The sequence below is a fragment of the Chrysemys picta genome, chromosome 3, assembly GCF_011386835.1.
Source record: "Chrysemys picta bellii isolate R12L10 chromosome 3, ASM1138683v2, whole genome shotgun sequence".
Taxonomy (NCBI): domain Eukaryota; kingdom Metazoa; phylum Chordata; order Testudines; family Emydidae; genus Chrysemys; species Chrysemys picta.
This window is the reverse complement of record NC_088793.1, coordinates 135,555,359-135,577,705: the sequence shown is the minus strand read 5'-3', so window position 1 is coordinate 135,577,705 and position 22,347 is coordinate 135,555,359. Positions and strand designations below refer to the sequence as shown.

Sequence of the window (22,347 nt, the reverse complement as noted above, 5' to 3'; positions counted from 1 at the left end):
ACAACCTACATGAGACTAAATTGTTAGGTAAAAAAGGCAGAGAATAGGAAGGGCTGAAATGTACCAGTGATCCAAGCCCTGCAATGGCAGGAAAATGATTAAGTGATACCCAGATAATCCTGGCAAGTGACCCACATCCACAGGTTGCAGAAGAAGATGAAAAGAACCCAAGGTCACTGCACGGGACTCACCCCTGCGGCACCTCCTGCTGGTCATCTCGGGAATTAGCTCTCTAGCCTGCAGAGCACCCTCTGCAGGCCGGTGTCCCACTGCCGCTTGGCCCCCATGTCCCTCCCAGACCCCGGTGCCCCTTTAACTGGGTGCTGTCCCCTGGCAGTACCCCCACAGTTCTGGGTCTCCCCCTCCCAGGGGAACCCCCACCCATTATCCCCACTTCGCCTCAGTCTTGGCTACTGCCTACTCTCCATCTAGCCCCCATTCACTGGGCAGACTGCAGTATAAGACACTCATCACAGGCAAAGGGGTTCGGACCTGCTGCCTCTGCCTACCCATGGGCTGCCTCCTGCAACCCAACTGCCCCTTTTGCCTTACCCTAGACCTGCAGCCTGGGGCTTTCCTAGGCCGGAGCTCCTCAGCTCTCTTGGCCTTTCCCCAGCCCTGATCCACTCTAGGCACTTGGTTAAGCTCCCTGCAGCCAGGCCCATCTCTCACTGAATGCGGAGAGAGACCGTTGAGCTCTTGGCTCCCTGCCTTTTTATACAGGCCAGCTATGGCCTGATTGGGGTGTGGCCCAGCTGCGGCCGCTTCCCCAATCAGCCCAGCTTTTAGAGCTGCAGCCCTCTCCAGGGATGCTTTTACCACTGCAGCCCTCTTTCAGGGCTGATTTCAAGCCCTTCAGGGCAGGAGCAGGTGTCCACCCCGCTACACTGCCAATATGACCTGGGGAACAAATCCTTCCCAACTCCATGTATACTGATCAGTGAGACCCTGAGCACATGAGCAAGAACCAACCAGTCATCCAGTCTTGCACGTTGATAAAGAGAATGCTCGGTGCCCTCCATGTCCAAAGTCCCATCTCCAGCTGTGTTCATTCCTGATGCTTCAGAGGAAGGAGATTAAAAAAAAACCCTCCCAGAATACCTTGTCCCCTGAAGATACCTGGATGAAACCCTGACGCATGAACTTTAGAAACATAAGACCAGGGCCGGCTCCAGGCACCAGCTGAGCAAGCAGGTGCTTGGGGTGGCCAAAGGGAATGGGCTACACGTCGGGCTCTTCGGCGGCGGGTCCCTGTCCCTCTCAGAGGGAAGGATCTGCCGCCGAATTAGAAAGCGGCGAGGTGGAGCTGCCGCCGATCGCGGCTTTTTTTTCCCCCCACACGCTGCTTGGGGCAGCAAAAACCTTGGAGCCACCCTGCATAAGACAAATCAGAAGTGAGCCCCAGGGCTGTTGAGATCTGCCACTTACCAACACAAGCAATCCCATCTAAAAGTCTAAGCAGCATTATACGGTATGCAGCCTTCAAAACATGGCTAAAAGGCAACAGTCATAGTGCTGAACATCAAGGCATTTTTTATTAACCAACGCTACACTGAGGGAAAATGACATTTCCCTTTGCATTTACAAAAGACAAACTGAATTTTGAATTTAAAAGCAAACCGAATAACAAGGACTAGTCTGAGCAGCTTCAACCTCATGATCCCAGAAAGATTAAACTTTGGTAATTCACTGTTATTCTTTAAAAAGCATGCCACACTTAAGAAAAAAACTAAAATCATACAAACATAGTTGTAAGTTTTATTTCTGGCCCACACAGAACAGACTGAAACATGGTGGATAAAAATATAGTTTGTTACCTGAATTTTTTCCTGCATCTCAGGTAATGGGAGTAAGGAAGATGTGCTCAACAAATCACTCAGACCAGCATTTGGATTATGAGGAATCAGCTTATACTGGCCTCCTTCTCTTTTCAAGTCCAAGCCAAATATGTCTGAGAGTAGGTCACCATCATCTGATAAAGCTGTCAGATCAGTCAGATCTTCTGCTGGCAATGCAGCTTCTGTGGGTTTCCTTTCTCCCTCTTCCCCTTCACCACGTACCTCATCCTGAGTGGGATCTGGCATATTGGCTAAAAGTTCAGCTACCTTGATCTTCTTAGCCCCTTCTACCAGGCTTCCTCCGAGTAGCAAACTGTACATGATGCGAAAGAAGCCCCGGAAAACACTACAGGTGAAATGCAGTAAGCCCATCAAGATGCTCCAGTAGGAAGAAAATAAAGCCATGAACATGTCCTTCATGGTCATTTTTTTCATTTTCTTCATCTGCTTCTTTAGACTCTTCATGCTGAGCACTTTCGTAAGAGTCATTATATTATATTTGAGGGCTACCAAGGCTGCCTTGACAGTCACAAGGGAGAAGAAGCCCCTGCTAGGGTCCTGTTCCTCAGGCTTATCTTTTTCATTCTCTTCTTTATTTGTGGACCTCTCATTCAAATCTGACTCAGAGATCTGGGCAGCTAGCTGCATTTCAAAGATGGTATCCTCACAGAAATTAACAAAAAGTTCCATCTTTTCCTTCTCCCCTCCTTCGTTTACTACATCAAAGATAAACTGCCTCTTTGACTCTTTAACCTGAGGTTTCTCCCACTGAGTCCGACTTGACTCACTTATTTCAAAGTAAACTCGCTCAATGCGCTTTGCACTACCCATGATTTCTATGCGTCCAAGGAAGGGCTGAAAATAATTCAGAACGCTCTCTGCTAGTTCAAGAAAAGTCTGCAACCGAGTATCATGGCGCATGTGCTCTGAAAGGTTGGTCAGAAGAACAGCAACATTGAAACCAATGTCTTTGGCAGGCTCATGGAACCGTTTCACAAATTCCTCATAATCCAGAGTCTCATTCTCATCTGTCTCAGCACAAGATAGTAGAAACTCAGTTTCAGACTGGGTGTAGTGCTTATGGCTTTCCATGGCCTTCTGAAAGTCCCTCTTTGAAATTATACCCTTACCATCAGGGTCATATTCCTTGAATGCATCAGATGAAGTTAAATCCTTCAACTTTAAGAACATATCAAAAAACTTCAGAATCATTTCCACGTTGTTGGAAGACTCCACTAGCATGTCAACCATCTGCTTGCCAATAGTTCCATTCACAACATTACCTAAAGGGGGTGACATGCAATAACAAGTCATTGGTGACAATGAACATTTTGGCAAATAAAAGCATTTAATAATGACTACTGAAATCATCACATGGTAAGATTTACAAACTGCTAACTGATCTGGTTGCATGCAAGTCGTCAGTGTATAATTATACAGGTTATCATTTAAAAATACTATACCAAATCAAGATCTATGAGGAAGGATTGAAAAAATTGGGTTTGTTTAGTCTGAAGAAGTGACGACTGAGGGGAGCCATAATGACAGATTAAAAGGTTGTTACAAGGAGGAGGGTGACATTTTTTTTCTTGTTTGCTTCTTTTCCTGTCCTCAGAGGCTATATGTTTAAATTGCAGCAAGGCCGATTTAGGTTGGACATTAGGAAAAACTTCCTGTCAAGGAAGTTAAGCACTGGGACAAATTGCCTAAGGAGGTTGTAGAATCTCCGTCACTGGAGGTTTTTAAGAGCAGGTTAGACAAACACCTCTCAGGAATGGTCTAGTTATTACTTAGTCCTGCCTTGAGTGCAGGGGATTGGATTAGATGACCACTCAAGGTCCCTTCAGGTCCTACACTTCTATGATTCTATAAAGATGCAATAACAGAAGTAATTATAAGCACTGCTTTTGAAAGAAGGAGATAAATGTCAGTATGTATACATCTAAGATTTCTTTCACATTTAATAGAGTGCTGAATGGGAGATAGAATTTAGGAGTGACATTGAGACTTTTCTAGCCACTCCTCTGAGGAGCTTAGATATGCTGTGGAGATTAGGCTTTCTGGTTCTGAGGGAGAAAATAGGTATCTTTGGGACCATCTTTGTTTATTCAATGCCTAGCACAATGTGGTCCTGGTCCTTGACTGAAGGTCCCAGTGGCCACTGCAAATCAATAAATAATAACCATATTTTTCAATGGCCACATGCTACTGGGTGAAGTTGAGGTGCAACGGTAGCTGTTGCAAATGTTAAACAGGACAATCCCCCAGAGCCATGGTAGACCTACCCAGGTGAATTCAAAGCCCATTCTTTCATGGTTAAGGTAATTGTCAATACAAAAAAGTGTGATGTTAAATGCAGCACACTGAAGTTGGTAACACACAGTAAATAAAACAACTGATAAATAGTGAAACTTCATTCTGTAGCAAGAACCTTGGATTCTAGCTTCACCAGCAAATAGCATCTCATTTGAACCAAAACAGAAGCCAAACACATGGAAATAAGTAAATCTTTGTAATGATTCAAACTGAGCTGGCCTGTGCATAATTAACATTGATTTAATTAATTCTTACATTATCACTCACCATGCAAATTATAGTTATAGTAATTCCCATGAGCCTTTAAAGATCAACAGCTCTTCTGATAATGAACAAATTTACTTTAAAATACTAAAAAAGGAAGAGACATTGGTTTTGCTGTGAAAAAAATGTGCAGAGGAAAAGACACGGTTATAATACTTGCAAAATAAACTTTTAAAATAAATTAAAATTACCTTCCAGCATAGAGAGCAACATGACCACCATATCCTTCTGAAGATCCATTAACTCTTTCAGTAATTCAATTTGACTGGAATCCTGCAAACATGAATACATTGTAAATAAGACTATTTTGGGCCAATATTTCTATGACCCTCAACTGAGCCTCTGATCTTGCATGAACATATTTTGCACAGATAGGAACTTGCACTTGTAAAACAGGTATTTTACACATACAACTGCCAACTTGAACTGATGTTTGTGTTTGCACATGTAGGTTTAAATAAATAGAGATATCCCATCTCCTAGAACTGGAAGGGACTTTGAAAGGTCATCAAGTCCAGCCCCCTGCCTTCACTAGCAGGACCAAGTACTGATTTTGCCCCAGATCCCTAAGTGGCCCCCTCAAGGATTGAACTCACAACCCTGGGTTTAGCAAGCCAATGCTCAAACCACTGAGCTATCCCTCCCCCCCTAATTTTCCTCTAGGGAAAATCAGACTGAGAAGCTGAGAGGCCATTAGTGTCTTTGGCCCTTTATGTCAGATCTGAAAATAAAATGAAAACACATTTATCCAACTATTTACTGTCATACAGTAGCAACACACACACACTTATTTGTTTAGAAGAAACAGCAATTTAATACAGCCATAGTGCAAGTTGAACTACTATGGAGAATAAAGAAAAGAAAAGCTTTTCTGATAGTATGCAGCTGTGTCAGAGTTGAAGAGATGATGCCTATATAATACTTTATGTCTGCTAAACTGAGGACAGTATTGTGATGATCAGGTTCTCACCCACACTGCCATAAGAAAAGTGTCATAACAGCAATAGCATTGAATTACAAAAAGCTCAAATAAGACAAAAAGTCACACATCAGTCAGTTGGGAATGTTTTATACGAGGTAAAACAAAGTTATTAAACTTCAATTGTGTAGAATTTTGTCAATCTTTAACTATTTAATCTGAAATTTCCCCATGTTTCTTCTGTGCCTCAGGCATATTTTTCTTAAAATTTCACCATCACTTCAAATCTATTTCCAACCATTCTTGGAAGAGCTCTAGTGCCAGCTTTTATGATGTACACCAAAGAGGTGTCATTTGCCAACCCCACTGAAATCCACCCAGATTTAGTCAATTCAGAAAAGACTCTGAAAATCAGTATTTACACTTGTTCAGATGAATTTTTTAAAAGTTTGCTATGAAAATACCTGAGCATCCCATCTGCATTAGGCATATTCAAAGCCTCAAAGATCTCCCGATATGTCAACTATTCTGAGATACTGAACATGCTCCCAGGCCCCAAGAACTTGAACTCCAAATGGGAAAAAGACATTGCACTGTCCCATAGACTAGGTTTCCATCAGGTCTAATCTAGCAACTAATATTAATAATCCTATGAACTTCCCTCACCCTATAATTGAGCAAAGCCTCATAGCTGTCTTAGGAGGCAGGAAAATAGTCTCTCATTTGACAGATGTAGTACGAAAAACATTGTGCAAGGTCACTTCAGATAGATCTGAGAATACAAACCTGTCATCGCAAACCCAAGTCTCATCCATAGCCATTCTGCCTTTATAATGAATGTGCCAAATCTATGCACTTAGGTGTGCTATCTCTAACCACTAGACCCCATTTCCTTCCTAAGCCAGGAACAGAATACAGGAATCCTGAACACCAACATTACCCTACTGTCTAGCAAACAGTTGGCAAAGTGTGTGTCAAGTCCTCTCTACTAGCTGATCCACATACAGGATGAGAAGATATTACTGCTATCTGTCACTCCTCTAACTCAAGTGGTGGAGGTCTGTGCTGTGGATCCAAAGGTCCTAGATTCAAACTCTGCTGATAACTCATGCTGAGGGTCAATATGGCTCCATAAGATGGAGTATTTGGTGGTGGTGGATTTTTATATGTTTTTATAATTTATGAAATTACATACAAAAAACTATCATACAAGATGAAGCAACCAAAAGTTAAGAAGTGCCAGAATTAAGGTTGCTCACGCACATTTAATTCTGTCCCCTCATAAGGTTTTATGACATAACATGATCACCTTTTTCTTTTTTAACCATAGGACTCCTGCCTCATTCAGTGCAAAGGATGAACAGTGAATAAAGCAGAAACTTTTAATAAGAGAAAAGCATGTCTTCTCATACTAAAAGCACTACACTGGGACCCAAGAGGATTTTACTCCTGGCCTGGCCACAGACTTTCCACATGTTGTTGAACAAGTCTACTTTTTCATTCTTAAAATAAGTATATTTTGGTAACCATGACAATATGTGTAGGCTATTTGTGCACCTCTATTTTGTATGTGTCTCCCCTTCATCATTTAGAAAGTCTGCATTCACTACAATGCTACCTGCTGTGAGAATGCCTGTTCATGAAGACAAAGAATGTCTATAGCACTAAGAAGTTCAGCAGAACCAAGATATCAACCTTCACTCCACACTACATCCCAACTTTCATCTCTGTGGCACATTCAAAGACTGGATTCTTGAATCATATCAGAATCTAAAATAATTATAAAAATCTCCGTCTTTAGAGCTCTATAACTCTATAACTATAACTTTAAATATTATAAAAGTAACAACAGAGATTAAAAATAATGATAACATCAAAAAAGCATTTCCCACTTGTCTGGCACCTGTAATCTGAGTACATCAAATTATTTTTCAAATACTCCACCACACCCACCTGAGACAGGTAAGAAGGTAAATATGACTCTGCTTTACAGATGCAGAAATTGAGGCACAGAATGTCTGATGTGCCCAAAGTTACAGAGGAAGTTGGTGTCAAAAGAAAGGGTTGGATCATAGGAGTTGCAGTGTCATTCTGTAATCATTTGGCCAAGTTTCTCTCCCACTAGTTCACAGCCTATACTGCCTCAATTCTTCTGTATTCCCTTGCATTGTTGTTCTGGTCACCCTCTCTTAATATGAAAATAATTTGTTCGGGCAACAATTCAGCTAATGTATTGTAAAAAATTAGTAACTAAAAAATAAGAAAAAAAAGTGCATGATACCTGAGATAGTTTCATCTGCATGTGGGCAAACACATGAAGAAAACCAACCACTGCGTCCCATAGCCTGCTGTGTGCCAGACTCTGCTGGTTCCCTGTACATGGACCCTACCATGCAGATGACAAGAAAAGGAGAACAGGGTTTATATGCAAGAGAATTACATTAAACATTAGGATAAAATTAGAATCACGGTACCTAAAATATGACCAGTTGAGAGCTGCTACACAAGAATTTTAGGAACTGTTAAGGAAAGCTGAAACATAAATGGAATGACAATTTCATTTGATAACACATTAACAATTACTATAGAATATCCCTACCACTTCCTTTGCTTTAAGGCAACTAAGGCCACATTTTCAAAGCTCTGTATAAAGAGGGAGCCGCAAAAAATGGATCTCAATGTTCATGGAACAGTACCAGTTTGCACCTTTAAATTGGAATCTCATGAGGGGCACACATGTTTAGTCTAATTCTCCTCTACTTAAGCAAGTGTAAACCAGGAGTAACAATGATGAGGTTGAGGTAAAATTGTTTTAAGAAGAGATGAATCAGGCCCCTTGTTTTTTGTTCAGCAAGTTCCACCTGTTGTAAAACACTGTCTGGTGTTACAATGGTATCATATTTTTACAAACATCAGATGATATTTCAAAGGACAATGAATAAGATAATTATTAACACTGTGAACAGAATAGTTTGGGTGTAGCAGGCCAAATCTGTTAGAGCTGTGTGCATACATTTGCATATCACCAGCTTCTACTAATACTTATTCAAGCCAGTACTTTCACAATTCACTCCTATGAGCTCTAAAATAATACAGATTTCCATAATGAGGATTTGAATGTGAATAAAAAAGTACAGTCTGTATGCTCCGTCTTTAAATAAATCCTTCCCAAGAGAAATTACAATGATTAGAGGTCTGAATCCTCACTCGTATAGGTTTCATATCATTTACTTTCAGTGGAGTTACTCCAGAATCTGGCTCTATTTTTTAAACATTATTTTTTTGGGATAATTTCTCAAAAATAGTTATCAGATAAAGCTACTTTTTGGCTTATCAAAATTATCCTTTGGCTGATTAACATAATTGCCATTTATCAGAGGGTTAGCCGTGTTAGTCTGAATCTGTAAAAAGCAACAGAGGGTCCTGTGGCACCTTTAAGACTAACAGTTTGGGTGTAGCAGGCCATTCTGTAATCATTTGGCCAAGTTTCTCTCCCACTAGTTCACAGCCTATACTGCCTCAATTAGTCTTAAAGGTGCCACAGGACCCTTTGTTGATAATTGCCATTATTTCATATAGTGGAGTTTTGAATAATCTCCTGACAGTTGAACCGCAACTTCCATAATGAAAATATTGTGTAATCAGAAAAAAGGCCCCAAATTATTTTTTATCACTTCATATTATCATAAGCAGCATTTCTCACTTGATTATTTTACATGGGAAAAGGCTAGTATATTGTAGCATACTGGTATGTGACATTCACTAAGAAATAAATGAATTATATGGGACCTCAATCTGCAAGTAGAGTGTCTACTTATGGGGAAAGAAGTTCTGTATGTGGATAGAGGATCCAATATAGTATAGGATGAATGGTAGTGAACCATGTTAAGGCTGCCTAACACTTTCCCCTAACATTTATCACACTTCCTTTTTTAAGAGAACAATAAAAGGTACTTTAAAATTAAAACACAGGAGAATTTGATTCTTTAAAAATTCTAGCTAGTTACATAGAAAAGAAAAACTACATTAAACAATGAAGATTTCAAAGTCGAGTACTCAAAAGTTAGGAAGTGCCAGAATTCAAGTTTTTCCATAGGACCAAGTTTCCAGGGAGTAGTGGTGACAAAAAAACCTAACTGACTTCAAGACTGAGCTTGATAAGTTTATGGAGTGGATGATATGATGAGACTGCCTACAATGGCATGAAGCCGATCTGCAACTGCTAGTAGCAAAGATCTCCAACGGTGGGTGATGGAACACTAGATGGGAAGGGTTCTGAGATACTACAGAAAATTATTTTCCAGATGTCTGGCTGCAGCTCTTGCCCACATGCTCAGGGTCTAACTGATCACCATACCACCACTTCCTTGGTCAGGAAGGAATTTTCCCACAGGTCAGCCTGGCAGAGACCATGGGATTTTTTTTCTTCCTCTGCAGCATGGGGCATGGGTCACTTGCAGGTTTAAACTAGAGTAAATGGTGGAGTCTCTGTAACTTGAAGTCTCTAAATCAAGATTTGAGGAATTCAGGAACTCACAGAGTTTATGGGTCTTTTACAGGAGTGGGTGGGTGAGGTTCTGTTGCCTGCAATAGGCAGAAGGTCAGACTAGATGAGCATGATGGTCCCTTCTGGCCTTAAAGTCTATGAGTCCCCTTGCCTCAGTCAGTGCACAGAATGAATGGTTCTCATGGAATGACACAGCTATTCAGTTTTTTTTCTTATCTTTCAATGTGTGGCTCCATATTTTATTTGTTGCACCCCTTCCAAGCCCTGCACTCAGTACAGAATTATTAATTTCTTCTAGAACTTTTCTATGGTGCTCATTACATCCTGCCAGCAGTTTCTTCTTGTTTATTGCAAAGAGGGTCCAGGTCAAGCAAGTCTCTGCAGATCTGAAACGTGGCAATATGTCATGGGGAGAGAGTTTTTTCAAGCAGTATATTTAGAGCTTTATAATCAGCCCTAGCACCTTACGCTCCAGCCAGAAACTGACAAGACGCCAGAGCACTAATTGAATATGCCACATGATATTCCACTTACTAAGCACACAGCCACATTCTACGTTAGTTTTACTTTTCAGATAAAGTAAATGTGAAGAATGCATTAGGATGCATTGCAGTAATACAATTTTGAGGTGCAAAAACAAATTATAATGGCAAGGTTCCTGTTGGAAAGAAAAGGACACAACTGGCTAAATATTGGGACACAAGCAGTCTTGGTTAGCAAAAGAGGAGACAATTCAGTGATACCTGGGAATCTGCTAGATTCTTAGGTTGCAAAAAAATAACAAATGGCTACTACACATATTTCAAAACATTATTTCTTACTAATTTCATGCAAATGACAATGTGAGCAGTTACCTGAATATACTCTGTGAGAGTATTGAAGACCTGTTTTGCAACTTGAATTGCTTTGGAGAAATTACGTTGTCCTTGCTCATCAATAACATCCTTCCCAGAATAATACCAGTAGAAATCACTAATTGATTCCTATAAAACAGATGTAAGAAACAACATATACAAGTCAGATATTCAAACCGCCACTCCTTGGTTCATCAGCATTTTCATAAAGTAGACTTAAAAAACAAACTTAGTTGTGAGCAAAAAATTTTTTTCCATTCATTCATATGGATTTAAAATAATCTCAGAGATTTTCGGTATCATCAACATAATGCATTTTCTCTCTCATTGCCAGTGAAACTCACAGGGAAAAACAAAACAAAACCAAAAATCCCTTCAAAATCTAACTTTTATCTAGATTACCTGGCCTTTTTGTTTATTTCAAGCTTCACACAAACACAAGGGTCCTTAAACTGAATAAATCATTAACATAGTGCTGTGTGCTGTTCATGTGAACTATGTGTCTTTATACTGTCTTTATATTCTCTGCCTGTCAGCTAGCTAAATCAAGGAACTGAATATTCTTTGTGCACAGAATTCTTTTTTCCATCTTCTTTAAAGAATGCCAGTTGAAACTTCATCAAAATGAGCGACAAAACATAAAAGGGTTTATTGTTGTTATTACCACCGAGCCTCTAGAGAACTTTCAAGGTCACACAGTAATACTGACAACAGCAACAACAACTAGAAACGGATTGATTTTCCACATACTGGAATTTTTAGAAACAACAACAACAAAAAATGCTAAAAGGAAATTTAATTGGTTAAATTAAAAAAAAAGATACAGTGAGGTGTGCAGTAATGTGGATTTTCAGACAGATGAGACATATAGGTAAAATGATGAATATGTTTACTGCAATACATCTTCTATGTGCTTCATGCACTTGCTTCAGAAAAAGAATGAGATGTTCTGCATTACCCTTGGATGGATTATGACAATGTGATGCTTTCCCAGAGAAATGGGATTTTGATATTATCTCTTTAAACTAAAGCTAATTAGCTCCAATTGTTAGAGGCTCAGTTTGGATAGGAACCCCAGATCAGACTGAGGCCTCCTAATAGTACAGAACATTGCAGCACATCTCCTCAGCAACATGGACTATGATGAACACATGAAACCTGTCTTCCACTCTCTACACTGGCTCCTGATAGAACATCAAGTCAAGTTCAAGGTCTTGGTCCCTATCTTCAAGGCACTCTATGGCCTGGGCCCAGAGTATTTAAAAGATTCCCTAAAGCTCCAGGATGAAGACCATGGTTGACAACTATGCTCCTCTGGCACAATGAAACTCTCTACAATAAAGGTAAAGCTTATTTGAAGGAGAGAGAACTTTCTTGGTCTGTGTGTGTGGAATGAACTCCCCCAGGAACTAAAGACGATCACAAACCTCACCACATTTAGCTCCAAGTGCAAGGTGCAGTTCTTTGATCTTGCCTTCTCTAATATATATGCATAGCAATGTGTGTGTTCACACACACACATGCGCTCGTTGCTAAGCGCCTGAATATACACATAAAAAAAACGCTCCCCACTATACAAGATGAGAGAACAAACAATATGTTGACAGATGTGTACTCATGTCACTAAACACTGCTGGAAGGCGCTGAACACAGTATAAAACCTATATGGAATAGAATAGGATTATGTACTTGAAATGGATAATCTCCAATATCCAGTAACCTGTGGTAATTCCACATCTTGATGCAAGGAAATGGGTCAAATGGTCACCATAGAGAATACAGAAAATGCATACTGTGATTGGGCAAAACCACAGGTTAGGGCTGAGCAGGTGCTGAGAACATATGAGCAGCAGAAAAACCTGTTCTTGGATTAAGTAGTAGTACTCAGTTTTTTCATAGTAGGACCCCATACTATCTAGCCAAGAACTGTCTCCCATTTAACAATATGGAAAATGTTTAAGTGTCTCCTTTTAGCCTGTCTCTTCTGTTGCTGCTGTGGCTGCGACTTCTGGCGAAGGAGGCATAAATGAAGTCAGATGAAGGGAATTGCTTCTGGAAACAGACCATGAACCTCCTTCTCTAGCTTGGCTGTAAGTCTGGTCTTTCCATCGAAGTTCTGTTGTTTCGGCTTTTCCAACCTTGCTAATAATCTCTTGCTGTCAGAAAGGAGACCTTGCACCTTGGATTGAGCTTCCTGAAAGCCAGAATGTCAGTGGGGAGTGATGTCAGACATCACAGCTCTCACCAGTGTATCCGGTGCACCATAGAAAGATAGAGGGCCTAGCTGGGAACCCACGAAATGCCCAGTGATAACGTCTTTTTCTGCCATCTTCTGCTCCCCAAGGAAATGATTTAGCAAACGGAAAACCCAGGCCCCAAAGCTGGAATTGATATCAGACTATCTCCAAGAAGCAGCTCCAGATCCCTCTTTCAGTGTCTCCAAAAATGGAGTATGAGGGATATTCAAGTGCAGCAGTATTGTGATGAATGTGTAATGTACTGGTAAATGTAATGTAGGCTTAGTTTACTCATAATCAAAGCAAACTAAAGCATCTCTGTGTTAAGGCACATGAGGTATAGATGGAAATAGTAAAAGGCAGCTACTTGTATTTATTTGAAATTAGTATGTAAAATGGGTTTACCTGAACTCTCAGTAAGTAATCCACAGTGGAGATGATAATATTGACAGTTGTGTTGTTACCAGTTTGAGTTCTCAAATAATTCTGAAAATCTAAAAATGAGAGCATGAGTTCAAGTTAAAATGTATTTAAATCTCAAATATTTTCAGAATTATTTATTAAAATAAATTCTGGTATAATCCATTGGTCAAAACCTACTTTAAAGACCTGAAACATCTTTTAAGTAACTTTCCTGTTTAAATCCATATTTTAATTCAATGAACCGTTTACCTCTTCCTGAATGGTACCATCTTATTGAGGAGATCATGTAACAGTTTACAAGTTCTAATATCTGATTTCTCCTGTGAACATATTATAAGTCTGACTTTGATCTCACTTATATCAATTTTACACTGATGTCGCTACATTAATGTCACTGGAATTATTCCCGATTTACACTAGTCTAAATGAGATCCGAATTAAATCTTATGCCATTACTGTTGACAATGATATGAATATTTGACAGCTATAAACTGGAATCTTTTTTTATAATGCCACAAAGTATATGAGTAAGTGAACTAATATTAAAAATACTTTAAAAGAAATGGCTAGTATTTCTTGCTTTTATATATGAAAAATTATTGTTCCTCCTTCAATGAAGATCTCCCATATGCTCCTGGAATGACATTCCAGTGACAACCAGAACTCTAAAAATACTGTGCATGCCAAAGTATAATATGTTCACTGCAAAGCCCTCCTTTGAGATTTTCCTCTCATTTAGTGATCAGGAGCTAAAACTAGAGTACACTTCATTTTCTATTTAATTTACCTTTCACACAGTTCTTGCTCCAGGAGTTATCATTTTGTGAGCCATTTTTTTCTCCCAATGTTTAAATGAACAAGGAAACTTGACATTTTAACTCCACATAAATATTTTTCTTTCATGTACAGTTCAGCTACTCAGGAACCTTTCATAATATTTCCTTAAAACTTGCCAAGCCTTCAGCACTGATGAGCTTTTATCCCTGGTTACCATCACCTTGGCTCAGCTGACTGGCAGCCTGCCCACAAACCTGAACTGTGTCCTTCACAAAGCAACTGGAGGAAGCGGAAGAGGTCACAGGTGAATTCGTCATCCTGCATTACCTTTTCTCCTGTGGAAAGCCAGATGGAGGGACAAATTATCACAGACTGTCAACTAGCTCCCCACTCCCTCTTACCAAATCTCCATATTTAATCTGAAGTCACCATTAACAAACAAACATACAAAATGCAATTTATAGCCACTATTCTATCTGAAGCATGGCATGTGGCTGGCAGATAGGTGCTATTTCTCTTCCATAAGAAAAGAACATTTACATTTCAAGACACAAATTTCTCTCTATACAATGTGGCAGCATGGGCTTGGCAACATTTTAGAAAAAATCCATCATTTACACTCTTCTTTTGTTTTTGTTGGCATGAAGTCTGCATCATGTACAAAGGTTAATACTGGATTTACTTTGTTCCAATGTCTGATAAATATTGAAAAGCCCGAAAAATTAATCAAGTATTGCAGAAAAGAGACCTATACAAATATATATATATTTTTTAAAGCAAAATAAGCCAACAACTTTATAGACATTTATGTTCTCAGAAAACACTTAACCTGGGATTTTCAAAGGAGTCTAAAAGAGTTAGGCAACCAATTCTCATTGAAAGCCAGTGGATACGAGGCACCTAATTCCCTTAGTTCTGGTTAACCAAAGCATTAAGTATGCGCTTAAGTGTTTTTTCTGAATGGGGCTGGACTTCAGCGTGTCCTTAAGGACTTTTGCAGAACTAGGCCCTATGGCCTAGTTTTTCTGTAGATAGCAGTTATCCAGGTGTTTAGAGCTTTAAAAGATCTCCAGAATTGCTTAAGAAAATCATGGTACACTAACATGGTCTCCATTCAATTAATGCACCTCTACAATCCTATCAGTACAGAGAGTCAATCTGGAAGTCTAAATGAGAAAAGGGGAAGCATTAGTGGGTCTAGGAAAGATCAGGGATTAACAAAGTTGAACTGGAAGCTCGATAAATTGGCACAGAGGGAAGACATAATAGCAAGCAAAACTACACTGGGGTATTAAAGGCAAATGATTTCATTATTAGGGCTTTATACAAATAGTTATTTATACAAATAGTTTGGGGACAAATGGTGTCTTGGCAAAAATGGAAACAATTATTTTTTTAAAATACAGAGGATTTTAATGTGCAATCATTTGTTACTTGATGATGGCATGAAACTAAAAGACAAAAATGCAAGTAAATTGAAAAAGTACAGTATATTAATTCTGAAAGTTTTCTTAAAAATAGGAGGCATTTTGGACTGGTACCTGAACTTCCAAATCCAATGTGATATTAAGAACACTATCCTTTTCAGTTGGTGAATAAAAGAAATAATGAGAGTTAAACAAAAATATAAAACTTCTCACAGACTGGAAGTGCTTGAATTAGAGAGACAATATATATGCATATATATAATGTATAAACAGGAATATGGTTGGATGTTTACTGTACATAAAAATTATGAATGATTACAATTACAAATAGCCAATGGACTTACCAGTCCGCAGTCTGTGACTTTCAAAGTGAGAGGCTTCAGTATAATGGTAGGGTTAGGAAGCAAAACCATTTTGAAAACTAATGTGAACATTAAAAGAAGTATATAAAATCATTTCACTCTTTTCCCTGTTGGCCAGCAAGACACAATATTTGGTGATCAAACCAAGTATCACCAGGTATACATAAAAATGTGGCAAACATAGGGAGAATTAAAATGTTTTTTTCCTCCCCCTAGTTCTTGCTGCATTCTCACTGAAATGGCAAAAAGAAAAAAAAATTGCATAGTCCTCTCCCTGACAATGAATCAAGTACTAGATGATGTTTAACACAATTTGTCTCTGGGTCGGACATTTATACCAGATATATAGCTTTTCAACTGTACAAGATTGAAAATCCTTACAACTAATTAAATAACGAAACACAAAAGACTAAAAGAGGATCCTGTGCACACAAGTAGTATATAAATCAACAGTACTATATATGGGTTCAATTCTGCAAGATGCTTAAACACTTTGCTGGACTTAGAATGTTCAGCATCCTGCAATATCGAGCATTTTATTTTTATAACTCAATTGGATTCCTCATGTTTTAATATTAAGTATATGCTTAAGTGCTTTGCTGGATAGGGGCCAGAATGCTAAGAACCTTGCAGAATCTCAATTACCCTTATGGAACCTGAGCCTGCAAAAACATATGCATGTAAATGAGACTTCAATGACTTCAAGGGGATAACACATGTAAGGAAAATTAATCCTACATAAGTGTTTGCAGGATCAAGCCTACAAAAAGCCTAACTACACATTCCTTGAGTATCCAAATCTTTCACCGACTTCAGTGGCAGTTTGGCATGAACAAAGAACACAAATCAAGACTATTACGGGAATGTTAAAAAAAACTGCATTAATCATTTAGATTTCAATATTCCAGTAAAATTGATCTGTGTTACTCTTACAGTTAAAGATTGTTTCAATATAACTTTTTTTTCATAGAGCAAATATTTCACATGTATTTTATTTAGGCCCCTCCCACTCCCTATTTTAAAAAAAATGTTTGCCAGGTGAATATTTTCTTTTCTTCTAAAGGAAATTTAATTCTGCCACGTGGCTAGCTGACCACTTTCACTTGGAAAAGGTGTGTGTGGGGGGGAGCATAAAAAGTGACAGGAAAAATAAATTCAGTAGATGCAGCAAAATTAGGACCTCAATTGAGGAAAATATTTAAATATTTAAGCACAAGAACACTTCAGCATGCTTTCTTGAATTAGGGCCTAGGTGAGGTGAGAGTGTTAAAGTAGTATAGTCACAAGAAAAAATGGTGGCTTTTTAAAACAAACTACTGTACAAAGCTTGGCAGGAGCTTTGAACAGCACTTGATCTGCCCTGTTTTCTCACTTTCATTTCTCACTTTCATTCTCACTCAGAAAGTTTCTCAGAACCAATTAATATTCATATTGAACTTGATAACACAAAGTGCTAAGCACTCCAGCCATTAATTTTAATGGAATACTCATGTGCTTAAATAGAGCACATACTTAAGTCCCTATTTCAGCAAAGCACTTAAAAGCATATGCTTGGTTGAATCAAGGCCTATGAACTTTGCTGGGTCGAGACCATAGTGCTTATAACCTGGCAATATTGAGTGTCCTATGCCTGACTTTTAAGTGGTTGTGTGTGTACTGAATATTAAAAATATATATATTAACAATATACATAAAAATAACACTAGATACAAGTTTGGTGCTATTAAAAACTTCAGCATCACTTTGACCATGGTGAGAGGGAAAGTCCAAAGTAAGAGGAATGGTTGAGGAGGCCTTTAAAAATGTAATCATTTGATAATGTCCTTTAAAGTGGCTGAAAATATTTATTTTTATTTCCTCTCCTACCATTCACCTCCCTCTCAATACCTCTCCACTTTTGCTTTTCTTTCTTTTCCCCTTCTCAGCTTTTGGAGACATTCAGGGAAGGTGGGGAGGGACAGGAAAGCCTTGAATTAAATGATAGCAATATTCCTTTATAATGAAATCATTTCCTGACACATCAACTTCACTATAAGAATCAGTTTGCTGAAAAGAAATTGCAATTTGCACACTGCAAAGCATTTGGTTCTTTCATTCAATGTCTCTATAGAGATGGTTTCATAACCGCTGAGTTACTATAAGTGGGTTTTCATTGAGATAATGAAAGACTGTCTTTTGAGGTTTTGTTATTTCAGTTTTATCCTCCCTCCTAGTATATTGGATCTGATCATTCACAGTACCTCATGGAAAAATGTATTTACATCTGTGTAAAATGAGTACAAATCATACACAAAATTATACCAAGTCAGAAAGGTAGTGTTGTATGCCCCCTATCATAAGGAACAAAGGCAGTGGTGGATCAGACCCATAGATTCCTTTTTAAAAACAAACTATTTATATGTTTCAATGTTAATCACAAGCAGTTTTAAGCAGTATGCCTGTACTGATTACAGAGATCAAATTCTTCTGACCAATAAAATATCTGAATCTCTTTTATAATGACAAATCCTTAGCATTAAAAAAATAGACCATAATCTGACTCACAAACAAATGCTGGTCCATTAGCATTTTTTCAGGATACAAACACTATTTAATGACTATAGAGAGGTGTCTCTTTGGAGACTACAAGTTACACATCTGGAATTCAGATCCATTTCTTTGCTTAAAATCGAAGCAAGCCACTTTTGGTGTCACATACACAAATTCATGCCTCCACACACAAACATTTATACATATAGTGTACTTACAAATATACGTATTGCATATAGCATGACTTAGGGAAGTGAGTCACTGCTTAGGTTAGCTTCAATTGATGTGATGTATATACTATAGTACATTTGCTTAAACATGTAACTATTTGGTTAAAATGCTGCCATTGCCCATGTTGCACATAAATGGTATGGTTACACACATGAATGGCTTTATGCCTACAGTGTGTGCAGTTGCGAGTCTGATTCTGTGATGTATACAAACAGAAGCAACGTCTGCAGTAAAATAAAAATAAGATTGAATGTAACAAGCATATGTATCTCCTTGAAAGTGTTTGAATCTCGATTCATTAATTCCTTCCTAGCCTCCATTTTGAAATCCCCACTGCTATTAATATTTAAACAGATTTGTGGGCCATTATATATTACAAAATATTTACCATTCTAAAAGGCACAAGGGCCCAATTTTGACGAATGCACAACTGTCAAACAGCAAAGATCTGCCATAGTAACACCAATTAATTTATTTCCACTAAAAGATCCAGAAATTGTTCCGCTGAGTTACCAGTGCCATATGTCTGTCATTGTCTCTTTATTGCCGCTCAGTTACAATAAATCTCATAGGAAACGGATCATTCAAGACCTCAAGCCAGATAAAGTAACCTTTTCCCCCTCACTGAGCCATGCACAACTACCTCTGCTAGCCCAAGCAAGCTAGTTTTGCTTGTACTAGTGTAAACCCAAGTGCAGGGCCCTCACAGGTGGAAACTCTGCTAGGGAGATGTGAAGATGGAAAGGATTGCTACAGCAGAGGTTGAAGCAGGCAACTCTCCCAAGCAAAAGGATGCAGTAACGCTAGCTGGAAATACACTAATTCAGAACATTCACATATCAGCTTCAGCAGCTTATAAATATTGTTGATATGAATTTAATTTCAAGATGTATGTGACTGCCACTAACACGAGGTAATGTCCTGCAAAGATTTAAGCACATGCTTAATGTTAACTGCTAAAGCGGTGTGAATGGACCTTACTGTAAATGAGAATCCGGCTCAATTGAATTAAAAACATGCTTAAAGTTAAGAGAATGCATGTTTTTGCAGGACTGGGGCCTATTTAACTATTTTGTACTACTATTGGTTTTTAACAACTCTTCTGTGTTTTATTCTATCTGTGTTATCAAATGGAATGTGTGCCAGGCATGCAAATTGGTGAAAGGCTAATCTTTAAAGGGATAACTGTCAGGTCACATTTCCCCCTGTATTTAGATTTTATAAAAATAAGCTTTTTAAGAGCTAAGACAAACAGAAATAATTCCATTACATTAAAAGAATCTAACTGAATCCACACTTTATTAATCAACATTTCACTGCAGCGTTTTTCCCCCAAAGATTCCAGCACTGTACTTGTATATAAGAATATAACAATAAAATTGGCTAGAAACTAACTACAATTGTTCAACTGAGGAGAAATTTAAAAAGCACCTAACAACATGAAAAGAAAAAATAATGTCCTTTTTATAATTTAGGTGTCATTCACAATAAGAAATTTTGTTTTTGAATTGGTTTGATTTTGATTTGAACTGATTGAAAATTGATTTTCAAACTTACAATATCCATTTAAGAGATGTCAGCAGATTATAATATTAGATACTTTGCCACTTGTATTGAAAGGCATCTTTTAAAAAGTGGAAGTTAAATCTTATTGAGGAAAACAGAATGGAGCATAAACTCTCGCAAGTGAAGTGTAAAACTATAATTAGGAAGGTCAAAAAAGAATTTGAAGAACAGCTAGACAAAAACTCAAAAAGTAACAGCAATTTTTTTTAAGTACATCAGAAGCAGGAAGCCTGCTAAACAACTAGTGGGGCCACTAGACGATCATGATGCTAAAGGAGCACTCAAGGAAGATTAGGCCATTGCGGAGAAACTAAATGAATTCTTTGCATCGGTCTTCATGGATGAGGATGTGAGGGAGATACCCAAACCTGAGCCATTCTTTTTAGGTGAAAAATCTGAGGAACTGTCCCAGATTGAGGTGTCATTAGAGGTGGTTTTGGGGAAAAAATGATAAATTAAACAGTAATAAGTCACCAGGACCAGATGGAATTCACCCAATAGTTCTGAAGGAACTCAAATGTGAAATTGCAGAACTACTAACTGTGGTATGTAACTTATCATTTAAATCAGCTTCTGTACCAAATGACTGGAGGATAGCTAATGTGACGTCAATTATTTAAAAAGGCTCCAGAGTGATCCCGGCAATTACAGGTCGGTAAGCCTGACTTCAATACCAGGCAAATTGTTTGAAACTATAGTAAAGAACAGAATTATCAGACACATAGATAAACATGATTTGTTGGGGAAAAGTCAACATGCTTTTTGTAAAGGGAAGTGTAGCAGGGTGGACACCTGCTCCTGCCTGGAAGGGCCTGAGATAGCCCAGGGAGCAAGCAGCTACTGGGCTGACTGGGGGGAGTGGCAGCAGCTGGGCCCAGGCCCCAATCAGGCCTCAGCTGGCCCTATATAAGAGGCTGGGAGCCAGGAACTCAGTAGAGTCTCTCTCTGCCTTCAGAGAGAGAAGGGCCTGGCTGCAGGGAGCTAGACACAGAGTACCTGGATGGAGCAGGGCTGGGGAAAGGCTGAGGAAAGCTCCAGCCTGGAAAGCCCCAGGCTGCGGCCTAGGAGAAGGCTAAGGAGTACTGGGGGTTGCAGAGGGCAGCCCAGGGCTAGGCCAAGGCAGCAGGTCCAAACCCCCTTTGCCAGTGATGAGTGGTCTATACAGCAGTCTGCCCCAGGGAGCGGGGGCTAGTTGGTGACTGGCAGTGGCCTAGTGCTGAGGCAAGGTGGGGATAGTGGGTGGGGGTTCCCCAGGGAGGGGAGACCAAGATCTGTGGGGTACTGCCAGGGGGCAGCATCCCAGTAATAGGGGCACCGGGTCCTGGGAGGGACACGGGTGCCAGAAGAGGACAAGGCGGAACACCGGCCTGCAGAGGGCGCTCCAGAGGCTGGTGAGCTAATTCCCTGGACGACCAGTAGGAGGCGCCGCAGGGGTGAGTCCGCTCTTCTTACAGGAAGTCATGCCTCACCAATCTACTAGAATACTTTGAGAGGGTCAACAAGCATGTAGACAAGGGTGATGAAGTGGATATAGTGTACTTAGATTTTCAGAAAGCCTTTGACAAGGTCCCTCACCAAAGTCTCTTAAGCAAAGTAAGCTGTCGTGGGATAAGAGGGAAGGTTCTCTCATGGATCAGTGACTGGTTAAAAGATAGGAAACAAAGGGTAGAAATAAATGGTCAGTTTTCAGAATGAAAAAGGTGACTAGGGTGTCCCCTCAGGGGTCTGTACTGGGACTAGTACTGTTCAACATATTAATAAATGATCTGGAAAAAGGGATAAACAGTGAGGTGACAAAATTTCCATATGATACCAAACTACTCAAGGTAGCTAAGAACAAAGCAGACTGCAAAGAGTTACAAAGGGACTTCACAAAACTAGGTAACTGGGCAACAAAATGGCAAATGAAATTCAGTTTTGATAACTACAAAGTAATGCACATGGGAAAACATAATCCCAGCTATACATAAAAAATGACGGGGTCTAAATTAGCTGTTACCACTCAAGAAAGAGATCTTGGAGTCATTGTGGATACTTCCCTGAAAATATTCACTCAAGGTGCAGTGGCAGTCAAAAAAGCTAACAGTGTTGTGAATC

At 39.2% G+C, this 22,347-nt stretch overlaps 1 protein-coding gene across 22 annotated transcripts in view; it reads right to left on the bottom strand.

Annotated features, from left to right (window-relative positions):
• The window catches only part of RYR2 (ryanodine receptor 2), a 722,683-nt gene that overhangs the window by 65,165 nt on the left and 635,171 nt on the right, over nt 1-22,347 (bottom strand). For 13 of the 22 annotated variants that reach the window (XR_010599784.1, XM_065589065.1, XM_065589067.1 and 10 more), the window contains 7 exons: nt 15,907-15,939; nt 14,390-14,470; nt 13,341-13,429; nt 10,699-10,827; nt 7,619-7,723; nt 4,610-4,691; nt 1,818-3,121 (listed from right to left, as the gene is read on the bottom strand). Coding sequence is in view for 21 of the 22 variants with exons in the window: in XM_065589065.1 (XP_065445137.1) it covers nt 1,818-3,121; nt 4,610-4,691; nt 7,619-7,723; nt 10,699-10,827; nt 13,341-13,429; nt 14,390-14,470; nt 15,907-15,939 (1,823 nt within the window). In the remaining variant the exon portion in view is untranslated. The remainder of the gene's footprint in view (nt 1-1,817; nt 3,122-4,609; nt 4,692-7,618; nt 7,724-10,698; nt 10,828-13,340; nt 13,430-14,389; nt 14,471-15,906; nt 15,940-22,347) is intronic. The other 9 variants (XM_065589068.1, XM_065589074.1, XM_065589075.1 and 6 more) reach the window with 2 other exon arrangements.